The sequence below is a fragment of the Nannobrachium achirus genome, assembly GCF_963921795.1.
Source record: "Nannobrachium achirus genome assembly, chromosome: 3".
NCBI lineage: Eukaryota > Metazoa > Chordata > Actinopteri > Myctophiformes > Myctophidae > Nannobrachium > Nannobrachium achirus.
Window position 1 is genome coordinate 3,524,100 of NC_137812.1, and position 13,281 is coordinate 3,537,380.

Below are 13,281 nucleotides of genomic sequence, written 5' to 3' on the forward strand. Positions count from 1 at the left end.
TTGGCCTAAACATGGAGATGTGTAGAACACTATATATGGAGATAGTCCAGTCCATCTTGTCATATGGGACTACCGTCATAGACAGTAGCCATTGTTAGGCCGGAGTCAATGGCTGTCTGTCTGTCTGTCTGTCTGTCTGTCTGACTGACTGTCTGTACAGGAAGTGATGTCACATGACATACTTTTTATGCCCATATATGAGTCATTCTGTACCACATCTCCATGTTTAGGCAAACTCCACACAGAAAGGCCCTATCGCCAACCCCAACTAGGGTGTGGGCGATTGGGCCTTTATGTGTGGAGTTTGTATGTTATCCCTGTGTCTCCTAGGGTTGATACCCTCACAAAAACATGAACATGATGAGCGTGAAGCTGTGAGCTCCCACCACCTGCACTACAGACTCTACAGTCTACAGGCTGTCAGAGGGGGGAGGGGGAGTGTGTTTGTACACACAGATCTGCCACTATACTGTAGTATGCCTTTAGGGCTGGGATGCGATTAAAACTTTTAATCTAATTAATTACAGGCTCTGTGATTAATTAATCGCAATTAATCGCATATCGATATTTGACCTGATAAGCATTTTTTTCAAGTAAAACACATTTTGTTGTACGAGTGAATCAACGAGTGAGTTTTTTAAATCTAAATTTCGCATCCACTGGGCCAAGCAAAGCGCTCTGATCGGCTACTTCTCCCTTTGCGTTTGTTGTCTCTTCTTGGTTGGTGCATCGCTATGATCAGTATGCCCGAAACTGAAGGTTCTGTGGTGCAAAAACTAAGTGCGATTAAAATGCGTTAATTTTTTTAATCGCGTTAATTTTCTGTAATTAATTAATCGCAATTAATCAGTTAAAGTCCCAGCCTTACTTTAAACCTAAACACAACACATCTCCCTCACTCACCTGTATCACTATGGCAAGAAGCATTATTAGACTTTGTAGAAGAGAATTGACACTGGAGCAGCTCTGACATTTAAAGTGTTTTTTTTATTTTTTTATTACAGTGCTGGTGTATGGCAATTACCCTGTTCTTCACATGACAGTCTCTGGAATGTGTATAAGTAAACAGATAAATAAAATGAAAAATGTATAATAATCTTTTGGTGGATAATAATTCTATTTAACCACTTAAGCCCAATTATTATTATTAAAAAAAAAGAAACAAGTTCACAATGTGTGGGTACAAAATACATCCATCAATTTTATTTTTGACACAACAAAGCAAGAAAAAGTCAAGTCAATGAAAAAATACAAAAAACTTCATCAAAGGTACATTCTAAATCAGCATTTAAAGATTTTAACTATCATCATCAATATTTAATATCAATAGTCTTTTGTCAGGTGTGTGCTCTGAAAAAATAAAAAGAATAAATAAATAAAAAATAACTCAGCCTTAATTCACATTACCAAATGTAACCAGACATGCAAGGTAAAAAATACAATAAAAATACAATAACATAGCCCTTCAGAATGAGACAACAGGGAACAAGGAATCCTGACAAATTATACTCTGAGAAAATCTTCTTGTTTGACGGTGCTGGTGGACCGTTTATAATACAATTTAGGAATGAAGCACTTGTTTGGACACCCCTGACAAACATATTCATTGCCTGCATGTGTAAAGACATTTTTCAAATATACGTTCATAATCCCCTGCCTACACGTCCAGTTATTTCTTTTCTCTTTTGTGCGCGTGATTCCTAAACCCACCAGGATTGAGTTAAGACCCGCCTCGCGGAAACGCGAGGACTTCCAGGAGTGGCTGAAATCCCTGCCTGACACATGGAGGGTGGATAAAGTCAGAGGCATGAAGACTTGTACTTGAGAAAAGCCTGCATTTGCACAATGCACAACTATTAATTTCTCACTACAGTGCTCAAAATAAACTGTGCTAAAAAAAAAACTTGAAACTGACTTAATTGTTCTGTGCTTATTTAATAAAGGGAAAACTTTGTAACTTTGCTAAAGAGAAAAACGTACTGAGAAAGCTATTAATTTGTCACTACTGTGCTCAAAATAAAAACTCTTACTGATTATCAGATACATTGTTATGGTTTGGATATGGCTTTGGGCGTATTATGCTGCGTGTATTATTGTAATAGATCAGTAGGTAGTACTTTGCACTTGAGCGAGCAGCACTAACGTTCATGGGCACTTTTTATCGAGAGGAGGCGGGTCTTAACTCAATCCTGGTGGGTTTAGGAATCACGCCTTTTGTGCAGGGCCCTTCATTTCCCCCTCCCCCCACCCTCCTACCCCTTCCTACAATCCCACCCTCCTGTTTGTATCATGACACAAGTAAAATACAACAACAATAGGCTATATACAGGCTAGTGATGGCAAAAAAATAGTCAAAAAATAATAAATAAATAAATGTACTTTTTTTGCAGAAGTAACTCCAACAAAGAGTTTTTTGAGTGACTGGTATGGAGAGTGTGGAATCATCATTTAGCAACAGAATCTGAGGCAAACATGATGGAACCTCAACCTAAAACAACTCCCAGAACATGTGCATGTACATGTGCCTACAGTTCTCAGTGGGCACAAAGTGCATGAAGGGTTTGGTACCATTTGAAGTTGGCTACATTTTTCTTGGGGTTACATAGAATGTGTTTATCAATTTATAGTGAATCATCTGGTGATTATAATTGTGGGAAGTTATAGCAATGTTTTTCCACACTCTCCTCCAATCTACATGTCCATGGTCGTTTTAATCTATATTTGAAATTGTTGTAATTCCCATGAAGTATTCGATACTTTTCGTAGTTCTCCATAAACATGAGAGACAAAACCATTGGTGGTATTGGAAGTGACCATTTCAACTATTGGATGTTTAGGAAGGCTATCGTTCCAAGGCACTCCATATGTACGCAATGCGTAATTGTAAATAAAATAAAAATTATAAGCCAGGCAGATTAAACTTGGATTTCGAATTCTTGGAATGTCATAAATCCATCATTGCTCATCATGTCTGGGAGGGTGTTAATGCCACACTTTGCCATTGGTGAAATGTAATGGGTCTATGGCCTATAAGTAGGCATACTCGGACGGCATGAGCAATAATAGGACCAAAACTCTCAAAAAACTCATACAGTGTTCTTCAGTCAGATTACAGATTACTTCTCTCAGAAGAAACGGTGAGATAATATTTTGTTGTATCTGAACCCAATGTGCCCGGCCCTCGTCTCCAAACCATTGCTGTAAAGGACGAAGTATCAAATACATAATAGTACAGTATATACTGTACAGTATACTTAAAATTAGGTAAATCTTTTCCTCCACACCTCTTTACTATGTTCTAATATAGATGTTATTTTTTTTTCTTCAAATTAATTTCGATACACGTTTTTACCTTATCCCAAAAACTATGAGGGGTTCATGAAATTTAAGGTAATGTATTCATCCTTACAATTGAGACGTGGCTTGCCAGTGAAAGATTTAGTGTCTGCGGCACCGTGCCCCGGCTCCTGCAACTTTTACTGTGTTTTCTGTCCCTCTCCTTCCCCAGCAACCTGGCTGGGGGACTTTGTGCTCCCCTCTTCTGCATCTGCTGGTGGCTGGATTGGTTCTCCCGTCTGCTTCTCTCCTCCCACAACCACGTTGTGGAGTAATGGCATCCCTGGCTGTTCTGGCTGATCACCAGACCTCCCAGCAGAACCTCGAACTCGCCAAAGGACCCAACTCCATATGGTCTGCTGCATCCGTGTACCCTCCTTGTTTATCTCTGGCACAGGAAGAGAAAAGGGTTGAGTTTGTTGTAATGCAAAGTCACATCTGGCCCTCACCTCTGGCCCTCTCTTTACAAACACTAACTGATATAAGACTTCTGTGATCGTATAGGGGCCCTAGACACCCTGGGCTCTATTTTGATTGTCTTAAGTACCATCTCAAGGTAGCTGACAGAGTACAGCATCTTTTAAAGGGCCTGGTGTACAAGATACACTACATACACTACACCACTAAGATCATAGATATATATAAAGGCTAGATAGCTCACGCCCGCTGTTGGCCAATGGGGACTGACGACGCTACAGGTCGGCCATCTTGGGACAGGACCGATCGCCCAGTTTAACATTCATTTCTATAGTGCATGAACTATTTAAATGACCAGAGCTTGCTCAATTTTCAACCTATTTTGAAACGGATTGGTTTGTTATAAACCTAAGAAACGTAGCTACGTTACTGTATACTTAGAATAATTATAACCATGGATTTCCATATGAAATAACATTAAGTATATAGGTAAAGTAAAGCAATTAGCTATACACACTGTATTTATATTGTAAATATAACATGTAATAGTTCCATTATTAGTAATATTTATATTATTTAATACATTATGTATTAAATGTATCAATGTATTTATTTAATATAAAAAACTGTCTCATTTGGCTTATTTATTTCATATAAAATAGTCTCATGTTGCCATTCTGTAAAATATGAGATTAGAGATGGGGCTTCAAGGTTATTTTATTAAGGACATAACAAAACCAAATAAACCTATTTTTTAACTAAAATAATACATTTTATTTCAGCATTGCAACTGCAAGTCATTTCCCAATCAGTAACATGACCAATCCTCCCCTCCCTCTGAAATCAGACCACTAACAGCTAGACGAGTACATACATAATATATACCAACTATAGTCATAACAGCAATAATCATGATATATAATAATCTTTTTTTTTTTTTGTTAAACCCCATGCTGCACAGGTAGCTTTTGGTGGCCCTTGATATTGAAGTAGGCTACATGCAGTACACCTGTTTGAAGGTTCAATGGACCAATATTGTATTGAACAGCTCAACAATGATCAATGAGGTTGGGGGTTAGACTGGAACTGTTGGGGGCTGTTGAGAGGGCGGTGGTGTGGCAGTGTAGAGAGACAGACAGGATTTACCATCATCAAGTATACCTGTAGCATTAACTGAATAGCAAAATCACAGTGGGTTCCTTTTCTCAGATGGCATTCAGTGCACTACTCATGGGCTCATACGTTCTTGCTTGGAGTCAACTTTAAATGTAAAGCCTAAAAAGGAGGTAAACCAGACTCAAATACATTCATTGGGGGAAAAATGACCCATTAATTAACATCTGCATTACTTACAAGAAGACTACACAATTATAGAATGTAGAAGAATGTTTTATTTGATCATTGTTTGCCTGTTATCTCTCCTATGGTACCAGATCAATACAGCATGGAATTGTGGATGAAATGTTTCCATACATATATATATATATATATATATATATATATATATATATATATATATATACACACAGTATAAACCACTGAGGAACATTGGCTCGAAGCCAAAATTAGGCTTCCGTATGTGCACACAGAGTTTGAGCGAATGGCCTTTAAAAAGGACTGTTTTGGGTAGTCATTTTAGCAATATGGTGCAGCCTCAGCTTAAAAAACAGGGACATAACTAACTTCATCAGTGTATGGTGGTGACTGTCAATGCCTGAGCAAAAACACATCCTCTGAACCTATCCTCCTATCCTATGGGCTGTTTTCATCTGGATTCTGCAGATGCCTGGCGAACGACCCACTCTGCTGCCTTCACCATGCCTTCAGAACAGATGGTATCACCAGACCTCCATTGCTTTTCAGGGTCAGCAGGTGGTAGCTCTTGTCCTTACAGGCAGATTCAGCATCGGTCACAAGGCTGGCCCGGCAGACATCACAGGACAGCTTCTTCAAAGAGCGTCGCACAACAAATCCTGAAATTAGCAGTAGACAGATTATTATAATATTATTAATATTATTATTACCCCAATAAATTTACCCCCATTGATTCCGGAAGGGGACCCAAATGCATTCGTCCCCATCCGGAATCAATGGAGGTAAATTTACTATAATCATTTTTTTGTGAAGAATGTGACAAACACAAAAAGAAATTATTGAACTCAAGTCTCCATGGTGTGAATAATCTATATAAAAAAGGTCGTTTTGGGGGTGAACTACTCCTTTAAGGATTTATGTAGGATGTATGTAGGCCTATGTACACTATGTATGTATGCATGTATGCATTAGCCTATGCAAACTTTGAGAATAAGACAACCACAATAAAAGAGTTAAAAAGTGTGTAAACAGGTGGTAGAAATATTTCTAAAAGCCAGGGTCAACAACACTCTTGCAATGTTATTATCTCACAGCCCTGTTGTTCCTGTGAAGCAGAACTTGTATTGTACATAATGATTATCCTAATTATAATATAATATTGTCATATTTGTGGCAGGTGATCCCACAGGTTCCATTTGGATAGGCCTACACCTTTCATTGGAGCAGCCATAGGCATTAGGCAGCAAAACAATCAGGCATCTTCACAACAGACTTAAGTTCACATACAGTAGCCTAGGCCTATTTCTGTAAACAAAAAGCCAGCAATTCCCTGTATCAATGTATCTAAATGTAAGATATTTTTAACAAACCAAACCGCTTGGAAATCATGTAATTCTGCCTCTCCCACCATTGTAACTTTGCTGTCAACTTTGTAATAAGATATAGGTCTAGCTCACACTCACAGCCTCTTTCTTGTCTCTTAGCCTGCAGCTAAAAAATACAACAATATCCACACAAAGAAATGTAATTTAGACAAAAGATTAGTTGTCATGAAATCGTTATTGGTCTCAGGAAAACCTGATAATATTTGAAAATCTCGATTGTTGTTGTCTTGATGAGCTTGTGCAAGCAGCCATGTCACTTAACCCTCTAAGGCCCAAATATAGAAATGCTTGAAATAAAAAATTGAAAAAAATCAGATGGTGTTGTAGGAGTCCTAATCAGAGGAAAATGTAATGTTTTTTTCAAAAAAATGTTTTTTTAAGGTTTTATAGCCATAAATCATAAATCATAAATCATGCTCTAATTTACATATGGGGGATATTTTTCACAATAATAACATATGTACATGTTCTAGACATTCTAATGATCACCCAAAAAATAGTACAGGCATTTTACTTATGTTTTTGTGAGGAATAGCTTCCATGAAAAAGTGAGATGTTGTTCATCAAAACTCTGGAATGTCAGCGGGTGTGGCGGTTGTGAATGTCAGCCCCTGTGGGGGGTATTTATATGCAAATATTGTGGCCAATGGCATTGTAATACTAAACAATAGAATCCAATGATGATGTTTAGGTGGTAGGGGGAGCTAAAATAAAATGATTTAAACCTTTTTTTGGATAAAATACAAACGTTGTAATATTACAACAGTGGGCCTTAGAGGGTTAACTATGCTGCATGCTCTTTTTTCGAAATGAAAAGCTTCAATTTCAACATGTCAACCAGCCTGAGCTCATAGCCACGCTAATAATGTTTGTAATAATCCAAACCGTTAGTAAATCGGTCAAGATTTCAGAGAGTAAAGAGTATTTAAGTGTGCAGATCACTCACCTTACAGGCACAATACAACGGCAGGACGCGGGGGATGGTCCTGTCCTAAGATGGCCGCCAGTGAACGACGCCGCCGACTCCGCCTTGCGCCATCTAGCCTTCTTATATATATCTATGACTAAGATACCCATGTACCTGACTAAATACTTCCTAAACATCAAGGATGTCCACAATTACAACACCAGAGGCAGCTCCACTAATCACGTTCAACCCAGATTTGACCCTAAAAAAGGCTCAAATGTGTTCTCCTGCTACACCACGAACGCCCTACGGCAAGCCCTAAAGGAGTGTAAATCCCTAACTTCCTTCAAAATTGGTCTGAAAAGTCACCTACAGACGGCTTCTACTCGAAACTTGTAAATAGACTAAAGGTCGGTACACACCGCCGGCGAATTGGCGAATAGCGAATTAGCATATAACTCGCTTTTTGTAAAACCTTATAAAGTCAATGGAAGCATCCACACCAAACGCATATTTCGAAAAAGCGAAAAGGTGTCTGTTTTGTATTCGCCCTTTTAGCTCTGGCTGGTTATATTAAAACTTGACTACTGTAACTCGCTCCTAACTGGCCTCCTGGCATGTGCACCTGAGCCCCTCCAAATTATCCAGAATGCCACCGCACACTTGGTCTTCAACCAGACAACGTTTTCACGTTTCCCTCCCTCTCCGCACCCAGTTACTGTCCACACAGAGTTGGACTACAAAGGAACCAAAGCTACGATATGGGGTATCAACCCTAACCCCTCCCACTCACTCAGATCAGCCAACTTTCCCAGAACTTTCCCTAAAACAACCCCGGCCCCAATAGGCTGTAGCCCCGTAATGTTCATCTTTACAGTTTACAGCTGCAATGTTTCCAACAACGGTAATAATTACCTCCAATGTTCAATTTTTTTATGATCAAGAAGTAGGCGGCGAAGGGGCAGAGGAAGAGGAAGAGGAAGAGGACAACCCCGATCACCCAAGGAATTGCTGAGTCAATGTTCCAATCAGCTCCAGGTTGAGGATCTGGATCAGTGGTAGAAATGAGAATAGGTACTTAGACAAGACAGGCCACCACACATCATTATTTTGTAGTTGTAAGCTCCATTTCCACTGCAAGGTGGAACCAGAACTTTCCAGAACCTGAACCTCTTTTTTTGGTTCTGGTTTTGTTTCCATTGCATCCGGTTTCAGACGAGGTTCCTGGAACCTTTTTTAGGTTCCTGCTCCTGAGGTAGAACTAAACTTGAGTTTTGGGCACCTATGGGCGGGGCCAGCAGTGCTGCTGCTCTCAATTGGTCGAGCGGAGGTGACGACACCGAAGAGAACGGGGGGAGAAACCTCTCAAAACACAACACCGGCATTAAAAAAATAAAATAAAAAACTATTCCGACAGACTGAACCACATACACAGAAACACTATGGACGAGACGCCAGACGACAGCTACGACACATTGGTCAAGTGATGATGTACAGGCTCTGATTTGTGTCTGGGGAGAATAAAATATCCAGAAGGACCTACTGTAGAAGGATCCGTTCGAAATGTAAAGATTTTCAAACAAATCGCCCGTCGTCTTTCTGAAATGGGCGCCGAGCGCACAAGCAAACAGAGAAAAAAAAAAAGAAAATGAAACAGGACAACAAGAAAATAAAAGACCGTAATAGTAAAAGTGGTGCGGAAAACCACCATGAGGCGGATTTTTGCAAAACTCAAAGTACTCCTACAGATTTTGTGCAAAAATCATGCAAATCGGTAGACAGGATCTACAGTCATGTAATCGACATGGATCTGTCTGATTTTCCATATTCCATCCTGAATGGCCAAGATTGGCCTCAAAAGTTTGCAGGATTTGTCCTTTTTGAACAAAATGCCTCAAATTATAAACGCAGCATGCAATTTTGGTGAAATTGTGCACACACATTCCCACTAGGTCAAAGAACAAATGACACCCTTTTCACATTGGCCTGTTATAGCGCCACCAGCAGGTCAACTTTAGCAAAACTCATTTTTGGAACAAAAAGCCTCACATCATGCATGCAGCGTCAGATTGCATTAAAGGCCGAAGAAGACATGGCACCCTTTTCACATTGCCCTATTATAGCGCTACCAGGAGGCCACAATAACATACCTGACCTGGTGGAGACCTGTGTTCGGAAGAGCACTGCTTCTAGTTTAAAATTTATATATTTTTTAAATTCAGGACATGTCTTTGATTTTTGTATTTATTTATGAAATTCTCTCTATGTTCAATGTATGAAAATCTAAATATTATATTTATCCACAACACGCGACCCATAGAAATTGGTCCGTGACCCAAGCATGATTGGGAACCACTGTTTTACACCACTGATGCAAACAAGCCTCTTGTCTTACCCCAATCCTTGGCTACGTGCATGTTGGACGCAGCGTGTTTCACCTCACAGCTGAATTTGGAAGAGTCACTTCTTAAAATCTCCACGTGCTTCTCATTCTGGTAAGTGCCATCGCCGTTGGGTCGAACATCTGTGGATTGTATGCCGTCCAGTTCCTCCAGCACCTGCCCATTTCTCTTGATGTCCAGGGTAACGCCGTCTTTGGGGTAGAAGCCTGTTGCCAGGCAGTGTAAAATGATGGTGGTCGGATTCTTGCTCTCCTTGGCATACACATGGACCACTGGTGGACCTGGGAAGCAATGAGGACAACTTTGAGTTTGTAGAAGATGCATATGGGCATTGCAGGGAACTTAGCCAATGAAACATCAGGAATACTCTACTAAGCAAATCAGGATTCCTATTCCACTCTCATCCAGAGCACATTGAGACCTTGTTTTAAGAATTGCTACAATAATAGAGTTCATGGTCTCCACCAGGCCGAAGGCATGGGGAGACTATGATTTCACCCCTGTCCGTCTGTTACCTGCTAATCTCCGGCACGGTTGGCCAAGTCTTATCGATGTGAGTTCAAAGACATTCAATATGATGTCATAGTACTGAGTATTGACATCACACACTGGCAAGTACAGTACTATGATAACAGTTCTCGTACTGCACTATACTTTGGGGGTACAATTGGTAATCTGTTAATGCTAGGGGCTTGGGTACAGCTGGTACAAAGGGTACAAATTATTATTATATTATTATTAAACACAACTTTAATTACGTCCCAGCATTTTTCTGAAAGTTGATAATAACTTTTAAAATGGCAATGACGTTTAACTGAAGCACAATTCCATTTATAATTACTGCATTGTTGTCAAGGATTTGGAGAAAAGCTGCAACTAGTCAATACCTATTTTCCTCCAGCGTTCATATTATTGACATTTAAAATTACAAGCACATTACTCCAATTCCACTTATTGCATTTTTGTCAGTGCAATTAGTATTGGGAGAATATCAGCAACTATTCTGTACCCATCCGCTAGTTGTCATACCTTTGTTCCTCAGACAAGTCTCCTCAATGTGGAGTTCAGAGACAGCTTCATCCACAGGGTTCTCCACCTTACAGGTGTAGCTGTGGTCTCCATCCTGGTCCTTTATGTCCAGAAGCAGAGAGAGGTTGGTGGAGAGGTCAGGACTGCTGGTCTGGTTGAGTCTCTCCTCTCCTCTGAACCAGGACAGGGTCACGTCTCTCCCGTTCTCCACAGAACACTGCACTGACAGTGATTGACAGCTGTCGTTCACCGATGATGCATTGGGTTTGATGAGTGGAGTGGAAACAGGATCTATAGTAGAGAGAGGGAGGCCCAGGACAATGAAGTAAAGCAAACTGGGTACACACAGTAAAATAAACGTGCTAACTGGAATACAATCTGGTTCTTCAGAGTAATGCCATAGAATAACCATTTTTGGTTTCAAAATGATTCTTTAAAGAACATTTTTCTAGAAATAACCATTATTTCTAGAAATTACCTCCAGGTATCCCAGGGGTCTATACAGGTACTTGTCTTGCTCTTTTCCCCTCTATACCAAATCTCTTTATCGAAAATAGCAGATCTACAACTCACAACACGTAGATCTATCCTATTTTTGGCAAATGTTCAACCATTATGATATGCGCAAAAGGTTAGGGTTAAGGTTGCGACAAGCCGACAAAGCGCACATCGGCTATTTACACACTTTCTCTTTTGTGCTTTCTAAAAAATGTGGGAATCACTGCTAGAACAACATGAGGAACGTGAAGAACCATTCACTAAATACAGTATACTTCTTCAGTAGGTGATGGTTCTTTGTTCTTTGATGGTCGTTTGTCCCCCTGTGGGTTGAGTTATGGGTAATTGGCTATACGGGTCAAACTACTCACCAAAGACTGTGACGTTGAACTTGCAGTGAGATGATCTTGCTTTTTTGTGGACCTGTCCATAGTACAGATGAGTGTCATCGATGCAGACGTCTTCAATTTTGAGAGACCCAGTATCGGGCTCAAGAATGATTCTTTCTTTGAGCCTGTCAATGGATTGAGTGTTTTTAATGTATATTTTTGAAATGTATGTTGTATTTCAGACAAGACAGTGTACATGGAAAGACAGAAGAAAGTAGGGGCAAGGTGCATGGCATGCAGTAAAGCTACTCAGATCAGATTCAAACTGGAGTTGGTTGCAAAAACGACTAGACTTATATTGTATTTGTTCTTACTCTGAGATCCAGCGTGGTGGTGTCTCTTGGGTTTCATTTTGCAACTGCCCACGGTCATAATTCACCAGAACATATTTTTCAGGGAGCAATGACCAGATAATCTGATCACGATGATCAGCCGGATCATTGCATCCAGTTGTCAGATTAAGCGTCTCCCCAACCTTAGCGATCACTTGCTTGATGTCACCACCTCCACATGTCTGCACTGGTGCAACTGTAAAGAACAAAGACAGAAAAACAGACAGACAAGTATTAGTCATATGTATGTAAACAATTACTAGAATAATGAATAATTAATCATTTTATTACAAAAAAAAAAAAAAATATATATATATATATATATATATATATATATATATATATATATATATATATTATATTCTCCCTCATCTGTCTCAACAAAAATAATATGACAGACATTATAGAAAGAACGCTGGATATGTACATGTTTCACTTGGCTCTGTTCCCAGACTTGGCTCTGTTCCCAGACTTGGCTCTGTTCCCAGACTTGATCAGACTCACTGCAGATTAGGTTATCATCCCTACATTCAACAAAGTCTTTCAATTGACTAAAACGTGTTTTATTTGATGGCCTTCCTGCCCTGGCATTTGGCCTTTGTGCCCTAAAAAAAATGGACAACACCAAAGGCCAAGTGGCCACACCCCTAAAATGACAAAATTCCAGGCCTGATTACAACCCTGCATCTTGTGAATATTGTTTCCTCTGACGACTCTCCCCAGCATGTGTAAGGAAGGACTACTCAGTACTCACCACTGATAAACATTTGGGTGAAAGCAGACTTCAGTTCTACCTGCCTCTGTCTGTCATAATAAACTAAATCAACTAAAGCAACTGTTCATAAATTAATGCAGAATAGAGACACACTGTCTGAAGAACTGGTCTGGAGCAAAATCCATAAAATGTATGTTTGATATGACCACTAAAATAACATTACGTAACAAGGGAATACAGCAGTGTGTACTACAGAACAGCTTCTGAAGTCAAACAACACATCAGAGAAGGTTAATACACTACTAGAAAAGTCCTCCCGCTATACCTGTTTGACCATGCCTCTCTCTCTCTCTACTACCCACACACACACACGCACATGCACACACGCACACACGCACACGCACACACGCACACACACACACACACACACACACACACACACACACACACACACACAGGAATCACAGCACCAAGCTTTACAGTATGTTTGAGAGACAGCCGCTGACCGCCGGAGAGTTTGTGAGTCACAACCTTCACTCTCTGTTTTTACCACATGA

The 13,281-nt window shown here is 39.9% G+C and overlaps 2 protein-coding genes across 2 annotated transcripts in view; both read right to left on the reverse strand.

Annotated features, from left to right (window-relative positions):
* Window positions 1–2,297: 2,297 nt before the first annotated feature.
* Window positions 2,298–13,281, reverse strand: part of LOC308281310 (uncharacterized protein) — a 277,254-nt gene continuing 266,270 nt past the window's right edge. The window contains exon 4 of the mRNA XM_080721463.1: window positions 2,298–3,645. Coding sequence (XP_080577589.1) covers window positions 3,477–3,645 — 169 coding nt within the window. The 3' untranslated portion in view covers window positions 2,298–3,476. The remainder of the gene's footprint in view (window positions 3,646–13,281) is intronic.
* On the reverse strand, window positions 5,295–12,251 carry LOC308281502 (uncharacterized protein; the record flags this gene model as incomplete). The annotated part of the gene is made up of 6 exons (XM_080721720.1): window positions 5,295–5,726; window positions 8,275–8,406; window positions 9,755–10,042; window positions 10,791–11,081; window positions 11,660–11,802; window positions 11,992–12,251. 6 exons carry the CDS (start codon window positions 12,249–12,251, stop codon window positions 5,566–5,568), a joined length of 1,275 nt encoding a protein of 424 aa, XP_080577846.1. The 3' UTR covers window positions 5,295–5,565.